This window comes from Pagrus major, chromosome 9 (assembly GCF_040436345.1).
Source record: "Pagrus major chromosome 9, Pma_NU_1.0".
In the NCBI taxonomy this organism is placed as follows: domain Eukaryota; kingdom Metazoa; phylum Chordata; class Actinopteri; order Spariformes; family Sparidae; genus Pagrus; species Pagrus major.
This window is the reverse complement of record NC_133223.1, coordinates 27,351,437-27,376,079: the sequence shown is the minus strand read 5'-3', so window position 1 is coordinate 27,376,079 and position 24,643 is coordinate 27,351,437. Positions and strand designations below refer to the sequence as shown.

Genomic DNA, 24,643 nt, shown 5'->3' with positions numbered 1-24,643 from the left:
TAAGCTGCCGTCAATGAAACTCAACAGTTCTGATTTTTCTGATTAAAAGCCTAGTATTAACTGGTAGGTTGGTATATTTCAATGTGAAATCAAATTAGCAGAAAGTGTTATACCATATATAGCCTGATATCACGTAATGATAGAATACCAATATATTGCCCAGCCCTACCTTCAGCTACATCAAAGCAGAAGTATCCAAGTATCCAAACTCTTGTTTGATTCTGGCCATCAGGACAAGTCTACCTTTCCACTTCATGATATCAATAAACAGACTGCTGACTTTATGGGTCGAGCCTGTGGAATAAGACTTTAATTTAATAATCACTAATACTCCCAAGGAAACTTTCATTTTCACTTATGAAAAACAAAAGCTTTGTGCAAACCCTCACAAAGGACACACTTGCAGGCTAAATTACATACTGAGTTTCAAGGTGTTGATGGAAATGTAAGCCTCTTATAGCAAAAAAAAAAAAAAAAAAAAGGCTGCTAATGAAAAGTTCAGCATCATGCAGTGCACATTTGAAAAGTGTAAGATTTGGAAGAGGTGCTAAAAACTCACACCTGCCTCTGGTACAGCAGAACATCCTAATTTAGGCACATCTTTCATCACCACTCGGTCTGAGTGAGAGAGTGTGTTGCCTGGAGAGAAAAATCCTCAACCCTGGGAATAACACGGAGCATGTGCGTCTGTGAGTGTGTGTGCGTTTGTCCATGGAGAGATGTCTCTTAGGCATACAGGCAGCTGAAAAACTGACAGAAGGAAAAACCCAAAGTGACACTACAGAAGGCTCCTACCAGAGAAATAAAACACAGATGATTCATGTGATACACAAATAATATAGAACCTTTCATTTCGAACCATCAGCTTGGCTGAGGAAGCATCAACACAGGAAATAGAGAGGATCATCAGTGTAAAGAGTCTCATTTGGCTGCAAGTGGTGAACCTTGATGTGATCCTACTACTGACACACTTGTCAGATGAGCAGTCAAAGGCTGAGAGCCAGAGTTGAACTGACAACATGGCGAGTGTTCACCCAAAACTACTAACAGCAAGGCAACACTGAGAGTCTCACACTGGAACTTTAGGAAGATTCTTCTTTTACCATGAGCAGATGTGTCACACATGATTTGGATACAAGCAATGAAGTGGCTATAAATATATCAAGATACATATATCAAACACTAGGGTATACTGTAAATTTGTGGTTGTGGTATTGAACAAACGACAACAAGCCAGAACAGAAGCCTGATCTTACAGCACACCAGACCTGGGCCAAAATTGACATAACCTGGAAAAACAAAGCTAACTCTCCTACACACAGAGACAGTCTGCAGAGTGCACACAGGAGCTGTGCAAAGGAAGTAAAGAACTACCAGCACAAATCTTTGGGAATTTCACAATCAGATATTGATTCTAGGAGTCAGTTTCTGTTTGGAAAGAAGTGGTGGACCTAGAGATCAACCAACACTAACATCCCTAGAAATTAAAAAAGTACAAAATTAAATAATTAACATGTAAAAGAATGAAAAAGAACATGGGTTGAATCAAAAATGCTAAAACACGAAAGATTTTGCAGGTTTCCTCAAGTGTTCCTGTGATGACTACATCGGCAAAGGATCAGCTGATTGGAAAGAAAATGTTAGCCCTCCATGTCAGTGAAAGAAAAGAGCAGAGGAACTGTTTGCATAACAAAAGCTGCAGATAAATCAGACCTAATCCAACATGACAGTTCCTTCAAAAATAATATGATCAATCTTGCATTAAATTGCTGAAATGCAAACCACACTTCACTTTTACTTTCTTTTTAAATTATTAATTCAAACCCATACTGTGATATTGAAGAATAAAATGTAATATTTTGTTGTGGTGATTTTCTTTTGCAGAGCAAATGACCTGCAACTTCAGGCACGTAGAGACAGAAAACAGAACATTCCAATGTGGCCTACTTCAATTTTCCACGACTGAAAAAACAATACTGTCATTATCTTTTGCATGCTGAAAAAAATTCCACAATTTGAAATAATGTTTAGCTATTCTCAAAATGAATGAATGAGCGCACGTACACCAGATTAATATCATGATCAGCCAAGCATCATTTTTTTTGGATGGCATGGTTTCATGTTTTAAATATTCCAGGTAAGTCAGAGCCAACTACTGCCTGCTTCTGACAGACAGCGTGTGATCTTGTGAAGCCTAAATGGAAACTTTGAAGACATATAGAACTAGGTGACCAAACTTATTCAATTACACAGAGCACTTCATTCAGAAAGTTCAAAAAGCCCTGCACGTGTTTTGACGACTGTTTCTGAAAACAGACGGGGCTGCACCGCTCCTGCATCACTACAGTCGTTTCTGCACAAGTGCTGACACAAATTGCCCAGGGGTAGAACAAATCCTGACCTGTTTTATAGAAACAAAGGGATCAAATTAAAATGTTCCCACTGAGTGAGCAGAGTACACAAATATGCCCCCATGGGCCAGTAGCACCTGCTACGCTCTGCTCCCAGCAATCCCCCCCATTTCTCTGAATCATGTTTAGATTCAAAGCATCTCTATCGGTTGAAAAAACACCTGCCCAGAGAGAGAGAAACTAAATTCCTTACCCACAGAAACTAAATTCCTTACCCACAGATCAGCATGGCAAGCACATTTTTAAAAAATGTGTTAATTTGTTCCGACCTCGGGTGCAATCATCGGCATGTCCAGCTAACTAACTTACTTTCTACATTTCTTGCTTCCAAGAAGAACATTGTGACTAAGAACTAGAGCTTCCACTGGTGGCATTTCCACACAGTGTGGAAGCTAATTATGGATGCTAATGGAGTTTAGCCGAATGTCAATGTCAGTGACTTCATCACTGGCTTTACACAACTGCAACTCTTTTGTCTTGAAATCGAAGATCAAAAATGACTAAGAATTTAGAGCAGTAAATATGCCATCATTATCACCCTAAACTGCATACATGCCATAGAAGAATGGAAGACTTATAAGCAAGTAAAGTAGGTGGTAGAGCCGACAAAACTTACCATTCAACATGAGTATTAAAAAACTGTATCTTGCACCGAATCACTGCAAAGTGGATCTGGTTGACGGTTACATATATTACATGTAAAACCGCTGGTATAGAAATGGCTGCTAGGTGCTAAGCTGATAACAGATGCAGGTACTTCACTTGTGGTGTTCAGGGACATCAAAGAGGCCTTGAGGGAGTCCTCTGTCAGCCACGGTAGAGACAGAAATACACCATCAAATGCTTGACGCATTAATATCAATAATGGGCTCTATGACAAAACAGGTTTTGCTCAGTTCTGAAACTTCATATCCATAATAACAAAGGAAGCTAGGAACTGGAAAGGCTGTTCTTTCACGAAGGGCATTTAGCCAGAAGGTATTGTGGTTAATTGAGGAAGTCTATCTGAGACTGCCGGGGTTTGACCTCTTCACCCTGAGTCACTCTAGGACAGGCAAAAACAATCTCCTGGCTAAATCTGAGCTTCATTAACCCTTTCAAACAGGAGTGTTGAAGCGAGCTCTCCAGGACAGCACACTAAAAGGCACTCACATTTTTCTTAATCTTGCTCCTCCTTTTCCTTCTATATATAGCCATATCACCAAGGGCTCTGTGCAGAGCTCCATAGAATATGGAGGACGAGAAGGAAACAGAGAAGGTTGATGAATATGAAAAGGACAAGACAGGGGTGAAGAGTCTTACTTCATTCATTTATCCAGCTGCAGACTCTGTTCAGACATTCAAAAGTTTAAAGAACAATTCGCAGGCAGAGGATTTCCTGTCTGACTGTACCTTCTGTTAAAGGCCAGGACGCAGAGTAGAGCTTATAAAACAAGAAAAGAGCGTTTTCACAGCTATTCCATGTGGACTGCATTATTGATGGGCTTAGCCTAATCCACTATGAATACATGCACTGCCACATCATGACACAATCCATGTTTTCTGGGGTGATACACACAGCAAACTCCTATGATGTGAGGATCTGTTCTTGTGCATATGTTCACAAAGCCTGCCTGAAACAGTGTTGGAAAGGCACACAGTGGCTATATTGAGTGACATTGCAGCAGCCCACTATAGCCATACCCTGGGGCAATGTGGCTTTTACTCCAGTATGCTGGAGATCTACTGCATGCTCATGTATAGGCAATGACAGGTACACTTCGGTCTTAAGTAAAAGTACATCTGGGAGAGATGAGGATGGAGCAGGAGTAACCTCCCACAGGTTCAAAGGGATGTACTGTATGTAAAGCTTTCCATACATATTATACATATTATATTTTCAACTTTCAACAATAGTCAATGGACTGCGTGGATGCAAGACGAAATACTTCTAAAAGGGACCATGGGTGGCCTTTTACATGTTATGTGTTGTGAAAGGGCAAAACGTCCTCATCTGAAAAATGAAAAAAAACAACTGTATAGGTCGACTGTGAAAGCATTTTATTAAGGAGACCCATATTTACGTTTGACCTCTAGAGGCTTCACTAATTATTACAGAAGAAAAGGAGGAAGTCAGGCGAAGTAGTATAAAGAGCAAAAAAGTCTGCATAGGACAGATGGGTAAAGCAAGCACAGGTTTTCAGCTAGAAGAAGTTGTTTGTGTCCCGAGCAGGACCAAAATTTAACAGTCAGTTATTTTACTATTATGTAAGTATAAATAAGTCACGTACATGACGTAACTTAAGTTACATATGTAACCGACGTAGGTTGGTAACGCAAGTTACATAAATAAAGCAGTTATTTTATCTTGACTTAACTTATTTTAACTCTGAATGTTTTCCTTCACCAAACCAAGTAGTTTTCTTGCATAAATCTAAAGGCCCTAACACACCAGTCAGCCAATGTCAGGGCCGTCGATTAGCACCTAGCAGTTGTTGTGGTTTGTCAAGCACTGTTGTTGGCACTAGTCAGTCCTTGTCGGCAGCTTTTTGACCAAATTTTGTGTAGAATCTGTGGTGGAGCCCGTCGGTGACAGAAATCACTCTGATAGGCTGTTCAGCAAAGAGAATTAGTGCACAAGAAAGGAGACAGAAAAAGAAAGGGAAAGCCCCCTGAGCCTGTCACTGTAATAGCCATGATGTCACCTATTTAGCACAGTTTCTACTTATTTTTCGCCTCTGCCTCTTTCCCAGCATCTTCTGTAACTTTTTATAAGACCACAAGAGCAGTCGCTGCTTTAACATAACAACACTTTGTCTGTCCACAGTCCTGAGTCTTCCAGTTTCCCTTTTTGAATAATGAATACAGACTACCACTAGCTGGTGGTGTTGAAAGTTTTTTCCTCTCACCCAGGCGCAGAACGTACAACCTAATTGGCCGTCAACTGTAGTCAAGTGCAGCTTTTTTGGCCGAGACACAGGCAACATAAAAGGTGTCTTCTGGGCCCAAACCTAACTGTGAGTGTACAAAGAAGGTCCAGTATGCCTGTTGCTGGTACGTCGCAATGGTCATGTTGTTGTGGGAAATGTGGACATATATATTGGGAGCCACTGGCAGTCGACCTATTCAGTCATTTAGGTACGAGGACATGTTGTGTCATTCTGTGTGTGAGGTAGTAATACAACAATAGATTTTAATAATTTATATATAGTATTTCTGATGTTTAAATGTTGCATGATTTATATCTGGCTGATCAGAAATTTAGTTTAACTTACAGTATGCTGATTTTGCCTCTCTTATTCATGGTTTTATCATTTTCAGCTGGTTCGGCAGGTTTTAAGTTGCTATTTTCACATTGAGCTTGGCGTAGAAAGCTTACTGTGCACAAAATAAAGGTAGATATTAACTTTGGGAAAACAGTGCAACAATAATTAGCAATCTCTGTTGGACTATCTAAGTTTTCATAAGTTTTCAATGTCCCTAATGAGTTTAACTAATATCCACTGACAGCCTGCATGTTCATGGTCCTGGCAACACTTGAGTATATGCACCGTGTAAGGTTATTAATTCAGCTATTAAAATCAAACAAAATGCTGAGAGAAGCAAGTCTCCTCTTATTCCTGCGTAACAAAAGAAACACTTTTATTTTTCACCAAATTGTCAATATTGGTCTGATAAACTAGAGTAGACCAGATGTTGTCACGGCATGATGATCTTACAAGTAGGGCCGACTTAAATCATCATCCAAAAGGTGTAATGTGTTGGAAGAAATTGGGGTTTCCTATACTGCCTCAGGCAAAGCACGCTTAAGGAAATAAATATATGCCAAGTCAGACTCTTAATAGAAAATAAAAATGTCAATAACCAGCAGCAAAGACTCCTTAGAGCTATTTACCAATATCAACCTTTACCATGACTGAAATGCCTCCCAACCTCACAAAGTACCAATTAGATACCTTACACCATTGCATACAACCCCCGCCTACTCCCGTGGAGCAGCTATATGGCCACAAAGTCGTGGTTGGAGTGGGGAGCCTGCAGTTATGAATGAGTGCAACCATTAAATGTGAAGTAGACATAAATATTCAGCTAGACAAGCCTCAACCAGCAAAGGTTAGAGAACATAAATAAACATGTTGGCCCTTCTACGATTATTGCATGATATTATTGCATAATATGAAGCACTGGTCCTGCTGCATTTTTAAATGAAACTACATTCTTTCATTCACGTGGTCTAAAAGCAGTGACTCCTTTCAATGTTGCTTCATAACTGCAGTCAGTGTGAGACTCCAAAAATGGCAACACGGTAATGGCAAAACAGTGACACACCCAAACAAGAATGCTCTCATAAGGAGCACACACATGATTTTCAACACAGCAGGAACGCTATTCTCAAACCAGAGTGACTGAAGCATTTTCTCACCGTGCCATATGCTTTTTCTTCCTACAGCAACACCTAAACCCTGCAAATCTTTTCCCATTGACTGACTATTTCTAGCACTTTTTACAAAACGTAATAAAAACATATAAGTGTAGTCCTGGTGGTTTCATAGACGCCTTGTCCTGCCCTTTGTAGTGTTAACACACACGTGTACGGCTTTGACTTGTGTCACATTCATGCTAACCTCGTCTGGCATGTGCATTAGCCCTTCCCTCTGTTTTCACTGAGAGCTCATCTTGAGTAAAAGTGAGAAGAAGCTCCAATAATTCTTGATCAGTGACAAAATCCTGTCCTTACCCCAGCACCTAAAGAGTGACTCGCACGTGTGTCACAATCTTAATGTATACTGCATGAATAATGGTCACAACCTTGAGGCTTTTCTGCTCACCCAAATCTGGTGACAGGGGTGATGGGGCGGCATTGATGCGGCCCCCCTCAGGGAAGTGCAGAATGTCTCAGTCAAGCAAGCCGGGGTCAAGCTGCTTTATTTGTACTAACCCCCTACCCAGCACCATCATCCTCCAAAATTACAGCCTGTTGTCCTGAAGTGAAGTGTGATTCTCATAGAGAAAATCCCTCTGTTTGGGCTTCTGATTCTGTATCTTATAGTCCTGCTTTAGCAGAGAGTCAGTACCTACTCTGCCTAGTTTGCAGCCCAATATAGTGGAGTGCAGCTTGAAGAAAAGAGGTCTGATTCCCATGTGATCCACAGATGCTGAGAGTGCATAAGACTGCAAGGTGGAAGGGGTAAATGCATCTGCACATGGAAGGTTTCTTTTTTTATTTCTGCCTTTTGTTGGGTTGAAATTCAAAGTGCACTTATCATGGCATGCCCTGCAGGTCAAGGGGAACTTTAAGGAAGAAATGAGTTGCTGACAAATGGCACGACAGATAGTCTGCAAAATGCAAAGGTTCTCGGGAGATATCGGCTGACTTTCTTCCTTTCAATACAAAGTTAACTTTTACTGGAAATGATGGTGAATAAAAAAACTGTCTTGTTCTAGGCTTAGTGCCGTTTCTTTCAAAAGGTATTCATACTAAGTGGCTTCTGAAAGGGTTTCACGAGTGGTACCAAAATTGTGCACAAATGTACTTAATACATTTTATGTACATCACCGCTATGTCAGATTTTCACCCTTGACACATTCACAAACACAATCTCCTGGTGGTGTTTCAGGCAAAAATAACTTCACAAACAGATACACATACAGCGATTAGTGAAAGAATTAAGAAAGGCGGTTTGGTAATTACACCAAACTAGGGCTGGGCGGTATGGCCTTAAAATTTTATCATAATATTTCTAGGTTATATTGTGATACATGATATACACCTCACATACAATATTTTGAAATCTCCTCAAAAGCACTTCATTAATGCTCGGACTGGGCAACAAATATTTTTGACCAAATAACTCAATATTAATATTGCGATGATATTGTATGAATTAGGGGCTGCATGATATATAATTTCAGCATCAACACTGCAATGTCCACACGCATGATAGTGCCATCACAGGATGTGCAATGTTGCAAATGAACACGTCCTGCTGCAGCTTTTTTTTCTGCTTGATATGAAATAACTGACTCTGATTTAAGGGTTTTTGGATACACTGCCTTTGTTGCAAGTGAGTGACATGCAGGCCGACTCTGCCTCTGCCTCTGATTGGCTACATCCTGCCCGTTAAGTAATGTGCATGTGCAACTCTCACCAAAGATTGAACAGAGGCAAGATGTCTCACTCTATAGCCTAAATAGAGCGTTCAAGACACAGTTTGAAAAAGGATACTGCAGCAATAAATAATGTGTTTTTTGAAAATTAAAGTATGTAAACCTATTCTACTAGGACTCCCAATTATAAGTATAAACCTGAAAATTAGCATAATATGACCTCTTTAAAACATAAGTCTGGTCTCCATTGTCTGTTGGTACTTTCACAAAATATTAACACAATGAGATTTTTAATAAAATAATCATCATTAATGTGGACAATGACTGAGTGGGTAAATGCAAGTATAACAAGTAGAACAGTCTGGTAAGTTCAGAAAATTCAATCACTTTACTGTAATGTAGCCTTTAAAACCAGGAGGTGAAAACACTTATGCCATGTCACAACATCCAAGACGCAATATACTTTATATGTATAGTGCCATGCTCTACAACTTCACAATAGCAAACAATATCTGGTCCTTAACAAAGCTGCAGCTAATGATTCTACAATATGATGGGAGCACAAAGCCTTGGAGACAGCTTTGTTCAAACCATCATTATACCTGTGCAATACACCATAAATAAATGTATACCCTCGACCCTTTACTTTCCAGTGGTTCAGCAAAACAATCTGTAATTCAAATTAATAAAGGCAACCATGACTGCCTAACAGTCTTATAATACTCTAAACTATCATTATATGCATCTTTTATATATCCTGTACACAGCTGTGAGTCTGCGTGACACACACCTACTTCATGCCTCTCCAAGGGTCACTTTGACACCAGACTGTAGCTAGTTATTAACAGTAGCCTTGGGCAAACAGTGTCTATTACAGTATGTTTTACACAGACTGATTAATTGATTGAAACTGGCCACTCATGTATAATTAAGTCAAAAATCAATCTCATTTCTAATTTGAACTGGGTCGGGAACAACAGCATTGTAGGATGACCTTTGAAAGTCGCAGTGAAACGTCAAACAGTAAGGTCATCTGGAGCCTCATTATTTTGTGGATAAGATGTGAAACTCACGTGGACGGCAGGGTGCACGGACTGTATTTAAATTGTGCTTTTCAAGCCCAGTAGGCTTTACAAAGCCTCTCAATCACCCACACATCCACGCACGTCACTTCTGAATTCCTATAAAAGAATAACAGATCGAAGCGTGATCAAAGGAAATTGATTTCTTTATTTATTCATTTATTCTCTGCACAGAAATATCAGGGCTCATGACTGCTGGATGCACAGCAACAGATTTTAAATAACTTGACAGTTCGACCGCATTATGTAATGCCCCTGAAAACTTGGCCTCGAGTATTTCTCTATAACATTAAGTATTTATGACTACTGTTAATTAGCCACACTCCAAAGTTGGAAAACATCTTTAGCTATTATTTCTTAAGAATTTCATACTAAAAACTGATCTAAGCTACTTTCTCAGGATGCTGGGTGTGGTTACATCAGATCTGATTAACAGCAAGTGACACAACAAGCCACCAACTGTCAGATTCTGCTTAAACTAGTTATTAAATATTCATTAAATGATATTAAATGTGCATGTAGTGTGTACAGTATATCTTTCAAGACTTCATACTGGTTCAACTTTAAACAATTATACTTGCATTCACTTCCATTGTTACTGCCAGATCAGAGTTTTAGAATTGACTCAAACTGGGGATTTATTCTAAAGCTTTTCTGGTTGACTTAGAAATTGCTCTGCATGCCCCAACCAACTCAGAGGTACAGCTGGATCTACCAGTTTCACCACTCCTCTGTGTCCTCCACAACAAACCCAACGTATCTTCTCACAAGGCTGCCCAGTCTCCAGGATAAAATGTTGGTACTTAACGTTTAAGCAAATCACTGATTTGTACATGTCAAAGGCTACATACCATATGACATTTCCATTAAAAACAACTTCATCATCGTCATATTACGCATCATATTACATGTTTATTATCTGACTGTCATATCAGGAGGTGGAGGGGATGGTGGTGGAGTTAAAGGCGAGAAGGCTGCCAAGCCAGTGACAGCAGTTAACTGAGCTGTTGTGGCAACAGAGGCAATGCGCAGCGATATATGGAGGTTTAATACAGGTTAATTAGCCTGATGTGGCAGCATGCACGCAGCGCTTAAACATGCAGACATGGAGGACTTTTGGCAATATTTTGGGTTTAAAGCAGGAGAAAATGGCGAGCTAAGGGATTCGAATGAGGCTACATATCATCTTTGCTGTAAGCACTTGTTAACTTAACAGGTCAATACCACAAATTTCCATGTAGTGGAGTGCAGCTTTAAGAAATGAGGTGTTTTTGAACATAACCAGAGAATAAGCACGGAGTTGTGAAAAGATAAAATTAAAAATTGAACCTAAAGAAACGTAAAGTTGTTTCAACATATACATGGCTTGCAGAAACATACACTGCCGACATCTGTTCTCGCAATTTGGTTGCACACAGACTGGGACCACACTTAGCTGACACTGTCCCGCCTGTCATTTAGTGCTAAAGGCTTTTTTAATCTTTAAACTGATGACAAGAGCAACCGCTTCCTTTTTCCAATGAGCCCCGCAGCCCTTCCTCTTAAAGCTGAGTCTGATGACAACAAGAACTTTCCTCATATTAAGAGGAAAAAGCGGAGACAGGAATGTAGGGAGACTGCTGAGTGTCACACAGGACTGACTGGTTGACGCAATGCCAAGAAATACTAGCTGCTGTTCACCTAAATCAATAACTAAGTGAGAGAGAAGAAAACAGGATGCCTGGTGTGTCTCAGGAAAAGTAGACGGGACAAAGGATGAATAGTTGTAAGCCAAAAGTGGAATGTAAGTGTCCACTGATAAGGAGCACAGGGGGAAGTCAAGAGAGAGCCACTCTGTTAAGAAATGTATTTATTTAAAACTGTGTGAGAGTGCTGTTAATAAAAAAAAAATCAAAGAAATGTTAATTGGAGTGGCATGCATCCCTGCAGACAGGCAGCCTGTTTTTCAGCCACATTTCTATTCATCAAATTGTTCATGACACTTTGTTTAATCATTTTTTAGTAAGGGAAGGTAAATCAACTAAACTTGTTTCTACCATCCTTGTGATAAGACTAGACTGGCATTTCTTTTTCGCAGCACGAACACCAACTTGCTGGGGGAAGCAAATATGCTCAGGAAGGCATCCAGAGTGGAAGTAGCCAGAGCAATTTCATTTCATCCAACCTATGCACACAAATATTGTGCTTGCAAACAATTACTGGCCAGTCTAGCAGGTGCTCCTCGCGCCAAAGGGACAATTTGCCCAAATTCGGTGCTTGGCAGGTATTCATTTGCTTTGCAAACACCAGAATTCCTGACAGTGTGGCAGTCATTAAAACACCAACACTAGCTGCTGCAGACAATGAGAAGTTACACAAACTGTCCAACACGACGCGCTCAGTCTCTGAAGGTTGATTATCAGTTTTAGAGGTCACGTTAAGGCCATCAATCATGTATTATATGGAGGCCTATATTTGGTGAACGTGAGCTACACTTGCACGACAGTAACAGAATAAAAGAATGTGTGTCCAGCAGCTTAGCACATAACAACTGACAATGACTCTACTTCAAATGTGAGCCCTGATCAGCACCCATCAGCCCGCAAATCCTGAGGTAATGCATTGTCTTTTTATAGTGCCTTAACCCCCGCGATGTAGCAACGGCGTGTTCATCAGAGCTCAAACAACATTGTCCTCGGGGCAGGGAACATATGGATCAATGGCAGAAGCTGCTATGTCCACATGGGGCTGTGTGAAGGTGATGGCTACGATTTGTGTCGCCTCCAGTTATGCATTACAGGAGCACTGAAGGAGAGAAGGGTTCCCTTTCCTTTGACAGCCAGTAACAATCTATTAACATGAGTAGCAGCAGTCGTCACTTCTCTTCTCCTCCTGCTGCTGCTGCTGCTGCTGCTGCTGCTGCATGGGACCGCTAACACAGAGCCAGTGCAGCATCTCAGCTGCATGCAGCTTTCCTGAGATGGCACAATGCAGCAGAGCTGAGTGAACTTTACTCGCTCACACACACATTGCCACACACAGGCAGTTTGGCATGACACACTCAGTGCCTGGCCTAAGCTGTTTTCTCCTCTTTAAACTTGTCACCTCAGCAAGTGGAGCAGTACTGCAGCAGTTTTATGAAATATAAAAGGAAGGTTGAGCGTAGCTGGCCCTTTAACTCAGCTTTGATCACTGTTGTTGCGAAGAGTGGCCCCCTACAGTGCTTTGTTTTAGCTGACTACCACTACTGGACTTTGCAAAAACCTCAATTACCTCCTTAAACTCAGCAAATCAGCAAAATTGCTTTCCCCAAACTATTATAGATTCAATCATCCTGCATCATTTCTTTACAACAAAATCAAGTGTTTGTCAGCTAGATAATTCTCCTGCATTGTTTTTCTGTAAAATAATCTAACTACGCTGCATTGTTTCAAGGAAAATGTGAGTCTTTTTCACTTGTTTAGGCCAAATCTCACACCCCACCACGAACTTGGAAGGGAGGTTAGCTTTGGGAATGGGGTAGCTTCAAAGGGAAACAAAGAGTAAATATTGGTACCATCACATTACACTCATTCATTATTTCCAACTGTCTTTCTTCAGGGCATTTGTGACACAAGAATAACCACAAACACACAGAGACACACACACACACACACACACACACACACAAACAACTGTGCAGTGCTACCTGGCTTTTCAGTGATGTGACTCTAGTCCAGTTAATTAACACATGCTGGTTAGTTGCAATAATTAGCATGATTCCTGCCTCCTTCAAAATCCCAAGATTAAAGCCACAGAGAGAGTAAGTGTCTGAAAATGAACTCCATCTTTGCAGCAGTTCCAGGAATAAACATTGAGACTTTTTTTTTTTATGAAAATCCTGTTTAAGCTGTGGCTAACAGGCATCTGTGGATTCAGGATAAACACTTAAAGCCTTGTTGAATGCGAGTCTGCGAGAGTGTGTTACAGGAAAAGGCCCTGTTTGAGTATATGAGACACAGGCTCTTTTTACACAGTCTATTCAAGGTGGGGAATGCTGCGCCGTCTTCCGCCTCACCGTTCTGTATCCATGAGTTTCCTGGGGAAACTGTTATGGCTGATACTTCCGGTGCTCGGTGCCAAAAAAATATCATAATAACTGATGCGGCAGCGGCACTTTCAAAGCTCTACATGCGTTATCTAAGAGGGCAAAACATTACTAGTAGGCTAAGTAGTATTCACTCAATAACGTCGCTTCATGAATAAATGATTCGCCATTCCAATCACTCTAGGCCCGGAGATGTACTTGCCGTTGTACCACATGTTCGGGTAGACAACCGGCTGCACGGTGAACGTAGTTGTTCACGTACTTGATTTAGCTTGTTGTCCCATTGTTGTTCCTGCTGCTGCTGATTTGCTAACTGACTCTTGACCCTGTCACATCCCCATACCAGCGCTACACTGCTCCTACCGTTCATGTGCATATTGCATCTTGCGTACACATAGCGTTAATTACTGTGGACGTGCACAACCGATGCTCCGAACAGACGCAGGACACACGAGCCAGGCTTCATGGGTACCCGAACGCGTTGTTAAAAGCAAGAATATCTCAGGTCTAAGAAAAAGCATTAGCATCCTGTAACTAAGGAAAACGCCACGCGACACTCCGGGGCTAGAATAAGGTGGATAACAAGGAAAGGGGGTGCAATTGCTGCTCCTGTGAGATGGGTTAAATGCAGAGAGTCTCACTACATTGTACATTGCATGACTGTGTGTGATAAATAACAACTCTTCTTCTTCATTATCTTTATTTTGTTAGGATTTTTGAAAATTTGGCCCTCAGAGCTAAATATTTATTAAAAGTCGAGCTTTGCCAACTGCTGACTCCTGTCTGGATTTGTTTTAAATTTTTACTGACAAGCCAAGAAACCCGAGGGACGATCTGCAACATGCCTTTAAACACGCTGCTCAAAATTAGTTACTGATATTGGTGCATATACGCTTGTGCTTGGATATGCAAAAAAGTCAAATGAAATGTGTCGCATTATTTTTTGGGGGCCAAAAATATTCACAAAACACAAAATAAGAATTCAGATATGTCACAGAGTAAACAATCAAGTGAAACACTAAAATATCCCAATATCCCGATCTCATTTTGAGTAGTGTAGCTGTACTGGAATGTTTGGTATTAAAGGCGCACTATGTAGTTTTGGGGAAGAAATTTTAATTGGCTGATTTTTTTATGCCTAAACAAACGAAAGAAACACACATGCTTTGTTTTCATGACTGAATAAACAAACTGACCTTAAAAAGGACAATTTCAGACTGTTTAACTTTGTTTATATGTGGCGGACCCTGCCACCATTCTAGCTTCTAACAGTGTTCTGGGGACCTTATTTTCCTCTGAGAGCAGCTTGTTTATTCAATTAGAGCTTGTATTATCACCTCGTTAACACTGTAAATATTTAAATTCTGAGTTTGAATTCCTTCTCCAAAACTAAATAGTGCTCCTTTAATTAAATGTATAACAAAAATCATAATTTCATGCCCTAACGAAGAATCTTTCATTTCCATTTCACTGTCCTGCAACCAAATATTGATGTTTACAGACCAAATGAATGACATGAACTGGGGAAAGTTCTGAATTCAGGGTGGGTTTGCATGGAGCAACCCTTTAATGAACAGAGAATAGCTGCCTTTGAATAATAACAATAATTAAATTAATAATAATAATAATATAATAAAGCAGTTGCTACACCTCCAGACAGGAATTACATCCTGAATAGCCTGCACTGCCTGAAAAGAGGCACTTGTAAATACCATGATGCTGTGTGCAGGATGTAAATGCAGCCTACAGTGTTACAGGGCTATTTCTAACACTGCAACGCACAACTGCATAACACTTTAATGGGATGCAGCAGCTAGCATAGCGTTAATATTACTGTATCTGTGTGAAGAGTACATGATGCGGTCTCCCGGGTAGACCTTAACAGGCACCACTGACAGGGTAAAGCTGAGGTAAGATGACAGCCATAAATCCCACTGTCGCGCTGCATACACACAATGTATTTCCACAACGCGTACAAATGTTTAAGTGGATATTTAGGTTAACCAGCGACGTGATTTTGAGCGGTGTGTCCCGCTCGTCTGCGCTGCTGTGGAGGATTACAAGCCTAATATTACATAAACACAACCGGAACCCAAATCATATTAGCAGCGCCGTTTGTTTCATCCTCCGCAGCCCCCAAAATAACACGCTAACAGCCTTACTCACGGTTCGTGTTGAAAGTTAGGATTCCCGAGGACGCTGAAATCTTCTCCGGCACTTCACTTCAACACGCAAATGTCTGTTGTCCTCCGTGTCGTCGCTGGCGTTGGAGGAATTTAAAAAAAAAAAAAAAAAGAAACGAGCCCAGGCTGAGAGAGCGGCTGTACGGTCGCATGTACTGCAGTGTACACAGTCTGCCGTCGGCCCTCTTCTTCTCCACACTCGGCCGCGCTCGGCGAAGAAAATGGCGCATTACCGCCCCCGAGTGGTGTGGTGGAGTCAGTGCAGTCGGCCTCGGTTATCGACCGACTGAATGAATGGCTTTGGAGGACTGAAGCTCGCAAAATCACACGAGTAATAATAAATGTCTCAGTAAAAAATGTATGTACCCATAAATTCACAAAAAATAACAGTAACAATAAATACAGGCATTAATTAATTTACAAAATGTGACATAAATTGATATTTCTGGTTACATTTGCCTCTGTAAATATCTGCCTTTGCATTATTTCTCCTATTTAATCACTTTTATTAACGTATTCATTTTTAAATGTTAATATTTACGTATTTATTTTAGTTAGTTATTAGTTATTTTGATTTTTCCTTAGAATTTCCCCAATTTATGTATAGATGTTTTGTGTGTGTGTTTATATATATATATATATATATATATATATATATATATATATATATATATATATATATATATATATATATATATATATATAAACATATATATACACATACATACATACATATGTATACATATATACATATGCATTATACTTATGCATTTCATTGCTTACTTTTACTGCTATTACACCTTGTTTCTATGTCTTTATACATTATATTTACTTATTACTATTTCTGTATTGAGTGTCTCAACCACAATTTGTGTACTTGTGTGAAATTCCTGAGTAACAATCAATATACTGTATATCGCAAGTTTAAAGCCACAGAGATTCCTGAGTAACAATACATATATATAAAGTAATAGAAGCTGAGTATAATAGCAGTGAAAGTAACCAATGACGTATACAGTTTTTATTATTTATACATTATATCTACCTATTACAATTTCTATTTCTAGTGTCTCTGCTAATAATTTCACACAAGTGTACTGTACAACAACGAGTGACATTACGAGTGATTGAATTGAGTCTTGAATTGAATCTTGAACAAACTTATTTATTTCTGTATTATCATTTCACATCTCCATGATTTTCTGCTTCATTATTCTAATGAGGGGGCTGTGAATCAAAGTGTGTCATGGGATCATTTTTTTGCTTTCTGGTTGATCAAAATCATATTTGAGTGCATAGATCAACTAAAACATGTCATTAGGGGACATTATGTAACATTTTCAAGGCAGGAAATCTTATTTAGAACAGATTATTTTTACTTTGCGGTATTGGTGGAGGATTCCTCCACCACTGGCATTAAAGACTTAACATGGTTAAGAAAGGTAATGATGCGATCAAGACGGATCAAGACCATACCAACAAAATCTGTTACAAAATGAAACAAAAGCTTTCCCTGTGTTTTTTAAACTGCAGTTATTTCTTTTCTTCGTAATGTTTAAAACATACAAATAAAACGATTAAAAGACAGATAAAGATTAAACAGCAAAAACATGTTCAATGCGACCACTGCGTTAGATTATCACACGTTTTAAACAGTAGGAATAACCGCAGTTTGCCAGACCATTAGCAGTACAGTATTACACACACCCCAAAAAGGCATTTAGTGCATCAGTTTGAATCTTGAAGAAAGAGAGAAAAAACAAAGAAGTGAAACATTTGCTGGCATCAATATATGCAGAATTAATTCTGCATACAAAATCAGAATATACACTTAGGCTTTTAAATGACATGAATACAGTATAATTGCCCAGACTACATATTAAGTAGGTTTGAAAGTGACAACATAGAAAATTCTCTTTCGAATTTTTGACAATTTAAAACAATAAATAAGAGGATTAACAAGAGGAGGTATGACAAGAAATTCTATTGCAGTAAAATTTCGAAAGGCTTGAGGTAAATCTTTTGAACCATATCGAATAAGCATTATATCAAGAAGTATAGTCACAAGAAAAATGAGTAAGGAGGTTAAGTGTGGCACACATGTTTGCATGAACTTTGCCCTGTTTTCTATTGAATTCACACATGTTTTAATGAGATACATGTAGGACCAAACTATAAAAAATCCATGAAAGACATAAATGATTATCGTTATGTATGCAACTATGTTGTTAACTGTAGTTTCAGCTGGGAAACAAGCAAGTTTAACAATAATCCAATTCACACAAAAAAGCCTGGCGATATATGGGCTGCATAACTTTAATCTCGATGTTAGAAAAATATTTGTGCCTATGATGCAAAAAGGTGTTATCCAAGAGTAACACACTAACTTGATGAGTCTTTGCTTTGACATGACAGAGTGGTACTCCAGTGGTCGACATATAGCCACATATCTGTCATATGCCATGACTGAAAGAATAGACAGATCAGCGCAGGCAAATGTGTATATTACGTAAGCCTGAACAAGACATCCAGAATAAGAGATAACATGAACAGGAGAAAGCAGATCCCAGAGAAAGTTGGGGTAGAAACCTGTTGTCCCATAAAGTGCATTCATGCAAAAAGTGCACAGTAGAATATACATGGGTTCATGCAGGTTTTTATCCAAGATGATGGCCACAATAACAGTTACATTAATCAGCAAAGTCAAACAGTAGCACAGTAAAGTGAGAGAGAAGAGAGCCAGTCGGTAGTTCATTGTTTCATGTAAACCTGAAAGAAAAAAAGTTGTTATAAGAGAGACATTATCCATCACTGTTAGAAAGCTGTGCACTTTTTCTCTTTGTCATGCACCCCCATGCTTAACCCAGTCTCTGTTCCCTCATCTCCCTGTTATTAATATGTTGACTGAGTACAACAGCACATGAGCTGGGAATTCAAACCAACCAACCAACCAACCAACCAACCAACCAACCAACCAACCAGTGATTGAGGTATACAACCTTAATCTACAGCTAGTGCAAAGTACCAACAGTGACATCGAGTGGTGAAACCTTCAACTCCAACATAGGGTGATATAATGGTACTCTATTATTTGGCAGATGGAGTTGTACATTATAACAAACAGTTGTCCAATGACAATAAACACCAAGTGATGCCCCTTCTCATAGGCAAACCCAGTGTTAGCAAGCTAATGGATGATTACTCCAAGAATGGATCACTGGTTTCCACTGGTTACCAGGTTTTCGATCAGGTTAAATGTGGCACACACATTTGCATGAACTTTGCCCTGTTTTCTATAGAATTCAGACATGTTTAATGAGATACATGTAGAACTAAACTATGAATAAAACATGAAATAAGTAAATGACCTTTTATATATATCCAACTATGTTGTTAACAGCAGTTTCAGCTGGAAAACAAGCAAGTTTAACAATAATCCAATTATCACAAAAAAGCCTGGTGATGTATGGGCTGCATACATTCAATCTAGATGTTAGAAGCATATATATACCCATCATGCAAAAAGGTGTCATCCAAGAGAAACACACTAACTTCATGAAAGTTTGCTTTAACATGACAGAGTGGTACTCCAGTGGTCAACATACAGCCACATATCTGTCATATGCCATGACTAAAATAATAGACAGATCACTGAAGGCATATGAGTACATTATTACAGTTTGAACAAAGCATCCAGAATAAGAGATAACATGAACAGCTGCACACATCACATTTATTATCAAAGGACACTGTCCAAGTCATCTTTTCCTTTATTTTAAAATATCATGATAAATATCATACCGTGAGCTTTTGGTATTGTTACAACCCTCATTTCAACATTTCCACACAAGTAAAAATGAATTAAACTAAAAAATGTGTTGTAGCAAACCTAACGCTATTTTGGATCACAGTGAGCTGGGGTTGATGGAGCGTAAACCAGTTGTCCTTAAGCAGTGGTAAAACAGGCACTTTGTAGTAGGCTATTTATACTAATATATAATGGTGAGTGGATAAGATGAACAACATTTTAGTTATGTTGCCCTGCAGACAGGGGATAATGAGACAGAAGTGTGATAAAAACTTCTACTGTTATTTCAGGACGTCTCCTGTCAACTGATATTGAATCTATCATGAGCCTCTTTTACACAGAGATTCTACAATAGTGCATTTGTTTTTTTAAACTGAACCAACTTTAAACTTTTTAAACTGACTGCACAGTGTGGTGTGCAATATTGTCATATTAAACTTTTTTGCATGAATTACCTGAGATGTGCACACACATGTTCAACAACAGTAATCAGCATACAACTGAGTAGACCATTGTCGAAATGTGAATAATTTGTATATTCAATATATTCGATATTACATATGATTCAGCACCCTAAATCTAAGAAAATTCCAATTCCTAAAAATGTATGTAAATTTCAGTTAAATGAAATGAAAACTTTCAGCTAAAAAGATATTCTGCAAGGATTAACAAGCTCACATTTGCTAAATGTGCAAAAACTCTTGAGGATATTACATGTAACTCCAACAGCCACAGCCAACAGCTGGTTGAACAGAGCAAATTTAAGGAAGAAAATCAGACATAGGACTTTAAGTTTCCTTAATACATAAGACAGAAGTCATTTAGTTTTTAAAGTAAGAACATCCAGAATTCTGTTTCGAATTTTGGTCAATTTGAAACCATAAATTAATGGATTTATTAAGGGAGGTATGGCAAGAGTTTCTATCGCAACAAAGTTTTTAAAGGCTTGAGGGAAATCTTTTGTATCGAAACGCGTAATCATTATTTCAAAAAGCAGAGTTACAAGAAAAATGAGTAAGGAGGTTAAATGTGGAACACATGTTTGCATGAACTTTGCCCTGTTTTCTATAGAATTTGCACATGTTTTAATGAGATACTTGTAGGATAGAACTATGAATAAAGCATGAATTAAATAAATGCCGATATTTATGTATACAGCAATGCCATTAACTTTTGTTTGTGCTGGGAAACAAGCAAGTTTAACAATCATCCAATTCACACAAAAAATGTTTTGCCAATTTATCTGGGCTGCATAACCTTAATCTTTTTAAGATTAAGGTTATGATTAAGGTACATTACAAAAGTCAATGTTTTTCGTAATGTATAAAACACAAATAAAACGATTAAAATACAGATAAAGATTAAACAGCAAAAACATGTTCGATGCAATGTCTGTGTTATATCATTATACATTTTAAACAGTAGGAATAACCGCATTTTGCCAGACCATTAGCAGTACAGTATTACACACACCCCAAAAAGGCATTTAGTGCATCACTTTAAATCTTGAAGAAAGAGAGAAAAACACAGAAGTGAAACATTTGCTGGCATCAATATATGCAGAATTCATGGTGCATACAACTTCAAAATATACACTCAGGCTTTTACATGACATGGATATTATAGCCAAGACTTTTGGCAATGATGGGACTCTGACTCTCTCTAAGAGCAGAGACACAGGTTCCTTAATTTGCAAAAGAATATACAATGTATATACATATTAAGTAGGTTTGATAGTGACAACATAGAAAATTCTCTTTCGAATTTTTGACAATTTAAAACAATAAATAAGAGGATTAACAAGAGGAGGTATGACAAGAAATTCTATTGCAGTAAAATTTCGAAAGGCTTGAGGTAAATCTTTTGAACCATATCGAATAAGCATTATATCAAGAAGTATAGTCACAAGAAAACTGAGTAAGGAGGTTAAGTGTGGCACACATGTTTGCATGAACTTTGCCCTGTTTTCTATTGAATTCACACATGTTTTAATGAGATACATGTAGGACCAAACTATAAAAAATCCATGAAAGACATAAATGATTATCGTTATGTATGCAACTATGTTGTTAACTGTAGTTTCAGATGGGAAACAAGCAAGTTTAACAATAATCCAATTCACACAAAAAAGCCTGGCGATATATGGGCTGCATAGCTTTAATCTCGATGTTAGAAAAATATTTGTGCCCATGATGCAAAAAGGTGTTATCCAAGAGTAACACACTAACTTGATGAGTCTTTGCTTTGACATGACAGAGTGGTACTCCAGTGGTCGACATATAGCCACATATCTGTCATATGCCATGACTGAAAGAATAGACATATCAGCGCAGGCAAATGAGTATATTACGTAAGCCTGAACAAGACATCCAGAATAAGAGATAACATGAACAGGAGAAAGCAGATCCCAGAGAAAGTTGGGGTAGAAACCTGTTGTCCCATAAAGTGCATTCATGCAAAAAGTGCACAGTAGAATATACATGGGTTCATGCAGGTTTTTATCCAAGATGATGGCCACAATAACAGTTACATTAATCAGCAAAGTCAAACAGTAACACAGTAAAGTGAGAGAGAAGAGAGCCAGTCGGTAGGTCATTGTTTCATGTAAACCTGAAAGAAAAAAAGTTGTTATAAGAGAGACATTATCCATCACTGTTAGAAAGCTGTGCACTTTTTCGCTTTGTCATGTACCCCCATGCTTAACCCAGTCTCTGTTCCCTCATCTCGTTGTTATTAATATGTTGACTGAGTACAGAAGCACAGGAACTGGGAATTCAAACCAACCAACCAACCAGTGATTGAGATATACAACCTTAATCTACAGCTAGTGCAAAGTACCAACAGTGACATCGAGTGGTGAAACCTTCAACTCCAACATAGGGTGATATAATGTTACTCTATTATTTGGCAGATGGAGTTGTACATTATAACAAACAGGTGGCCATTGACAATGAACAGCAAGCGATGCCCTTTCTCATAGGCAAACCCAGTGTTAGCAAGCTAATGGATGATTACTCCAAAGCCTGGTGATGTATGGGCTGCATACATTCAATCTAGATGTTAGAAGCATATATATACCCATCATGCAAAAAGGTGTCATCCAAGAGAAACACACTTACTTCATGAAAGTTTGCTTTAACATGACAGAGTGGTACTCCAGTGGTCAACATACAGCCACATATCTGTCATACGCCATGACTAAAAGAATAGACAGATCACTGAAGGCATATGAGTACATTATTACAGTTTGAACAAAGCATCCAGAATAAGAGATAACATGAACAGCTGCACACATCACATTTATTGTCAAAGGACACTGTCCAAGTCATCTTTTCCTTTATTTTAAAATATCATGATAAATATCATACCGTAAGCTTTTGGTATTGTTACAACGCTAATTTCAACATTTCCACACAAGTAAAAATTAATTAAACTAACAAATGTTGTAGCAAACCTAAGGCTATTTTGGATCACAGTGAGCTGAGATTGATGGAGTGTAAACCAGATCTACATTAGTTCTTAAGCAGTGGTAAAACAGGTGCTTCGTAGTAGGCTATTTATACTAATATATATGGGGGAGTGGATAAGATGAACACATTTTTAGTTATGTTGCACTGCAGACAAGGGATAATGAGACAGAAGTGTGATAAAAACTTCTACCGTTATTTCAGGATGTCTCCTGTCAACTGATATTTAATTTATCATGAGCCTCTTTTACACAGAGATTCTACAATAGTGCATTTGTTTTTTTAAACTGAACCAAGCAGTGCTGGCATAAAACCGACCCAGCATGTTACCACTTGGTTATTGCCTCCTTTGGCAGACCAAAAAGTGTCCCCATATTCTGCCTGTGTAACTTTAAGGTTAGAGGGTAGGGCTAGGTTATACATTGTCCTTTTCCAAACTGTATTTTCTTAAAACTTTGGATCTTAGTTTCACAGGTTTAGTGGTAATTTGTTAATTTGAAGGGGAGGTGTTCTTAGAGACTTTTTTGACTCAGTCATCCAGACCAAAGGTCCTGTGTGTAGACTCAGTGGGGATATATTGGCAAAAATTGAATATAATCTTCATAATTATGCTTTCATTATTGTATTTTAACCTTAAATGGTTGAAATGTGCAACATCACCTCTAGATGTGACTAAACCTGACACACTGTGCCTTGAACTTATTTGTGTTAAATCATGAGCAGGTCACTGAGAAGTATAGTACAAAAAAGGATTAAATACATTTTTGGGTTTTATTCCATCTATTTTGTTCTTAAATACATGAAGGCAAAAAGTGAACTGACTGCACAGTGTGGCGTGCAATAATGTCATATCAAACTTTTTTTGCATGAATTACCTGAGATGTGCACACACATGTTCAACAACAGTAATCAGTATACAACTGAGTAGACCATTGTCTAAATGTGAATATTTGTATATTCAATATATTCGATATTACATATGATTCAGCACCCTAAATCTAAGAAAATTCCAATTCCTAAAAATGTATGTAAATTTCAGTTAAATGAAATGAAAACTTTCAGCTAAAAAGATATTCTGCAAGGATTAACAAGCTCACATTTGCTAAATGTGCAAAAACTCTTGAGGATATTACATGTAACTCCAACAGCCACAGCCAACAGCTGGTTGAACAGAGCAAATTTAAGGAAGAAAATCAGACATAGGACTTTAAGTTTCCTTAATACATAAGACAGAAGTCATTTAGTTTTTAAAGTAAGAACATCCAGAATTCTGTTTCGAATTTTGGTCAATTTGAAACCATAAATTAATGGATTTATTAAGGGAGGTATGGCAAGAGTTTCTATCGCAACAAAGTTTTTAAAGGCTTGAGGGAAATCTTTTGTATCGAAACGCGTAATCATTATTTCAAAAAGCAGAGTTACAAGAAAAATGAGTAAGGAGGTTAAATGTGGAACACATGTTTGCATGAACTTTGCCCTGTTTTCTATAGAATTTGCACATGTTTTAATGAGATACTTGTAGGATAGAACTATGAATAA

At 38.5% G+C, this 24,643-nt stretch overlaps 3 protein-coding genes across 3 annotated transcripts in view; all 3 read right to left on the bottom strand.

The window, feature by feature from the left end:
* adarb1b (adenosine deaminase RNA specific B1b) overlaps positions 1-16,002 on the bottom strand; it is a 129,238-nt gene extending 113,236 nt beyond the window's left edge. The window contains exon 1 of the mRNA XM_073473386.1: positions 15,813-16,002. The gene's annotated coding sequence lies outside the window, so the exon portion shown is untranslated. The remainder of the gene's footprint in view (positions 1-15,812) is intronic.
* Positions 16,003-17,708: 1,706 nt separating this feature from the next.
* Positions 17,709-18,638, bottom strand: LOC141002020 (olfactory receptor 11H6-like). Its single transcript, XM_073473185.1, has one exon. The coding sequence runs from the start codon at positions 18,636-18,638 to the stop codon at positions 17,709-17,711; it is 930 nt and encodes a 309-aa protein (XP_073329286.1).
* A 2,719-nt stretch (positions 18,639-21,357) lies between these two features.
* LOC141002019 (olfactory receptor 11H6-like) lies at positions 21,358-22,287 on the bottom strand. Its single transcript, XM_073473184.1, has one exon. The coding sequence runs from the start codon at positions 22,285-22,287 to the stop codon at positions 21,358-21,360; it is 930 nt and encodes a 309-aa protein (XP_073329285.1).
* Positions 22,288-24,643: the final 2,356 nt, after the last annotated feature.